Genomic DNA, 416 nt, shown 5'->3' with positions numbered 1-416 from the left:
ACAACGCCTGTGCTAGGGTCTCCTTGTCCTTCTGCAAGGCAGAGCCACGTTGGGTCCCCCCTGAAGGGTGAACTGTCCTCTAGCACTCACCTGGGGCAGGTGCTGTAGAGCCAGCAAGAGCAAGGAGGAGCCCCCCAACATGGTGCCACCACAGGGATGCTGTGCAAAGAGAAGGCTGGCATGGCCAGGGGCAGAAAGGGCTGTCCCCCCTGCCTGGTGATGCCCCTACAGTCCCTGCCCCTTCTCTCAGCACTGGGATGTCACCACGGCCCATAGCTGTGTCCAGGCTCTCAGTGCTCCCAGCTGGTCCCCAGCCTGGGCCACCCACCTTCACCCTCCGCCTCTCCTCCTCCGCCTCTGCCCCGTTGTCATCATCAGACATGTCAGGCGCCTCATCCCCTGCCCCATCCAGTGTG

The 416-nt window shown here is 63.2% G+C and overlaps 1 protein-coding gene across 1 annotated transcript in view; it reads right to left on the bottom strand.

Annotated features, from left to right (window-relative positions):
* The window catches only part of PLCD4 (phospholipase C, delta 4), a 6,970-nt gene that overhangs the window by 1,967 nt on the left and 4,587 nt on the right, over positions 1 to 416 (bottom strand). The window contains exons 11-12 of the mRNA XM_010145540.1: positions 329 to 415; positions 8 to 31 (exon numbers count right to left, since the gene is read on the bottom strand). Coding sequence (XP_010143842.1) covers positions 8 to 31; positions 329 to 415 — 111 coding nt within the window. The remainder of the gene's footprint in view (positions 1 to 7; positions 32 to 328; position 416) is intronic.

Source organism: Buceros rhinoceros, unplaced genomic scaffold, assembly GCF_000710305.1.
Source record: "Buceros rhinoceros silvestris isolate BGI_N320 unplaced genomic scaffold, ASM71030v1 scaffold25600, whole genome shotgun sequence".
Classification (NCBI taxonomy): Eukaryota; Metazoa; Chordata; class Aves; order Bucerotiformes; family Bucerotidae; genus Buceros; species Buceros rhinoceros.
Note: the sequence above shows the minus strand (reverse complement) of the source record. Positions and strands in the feature narration are given on the sequence as shown.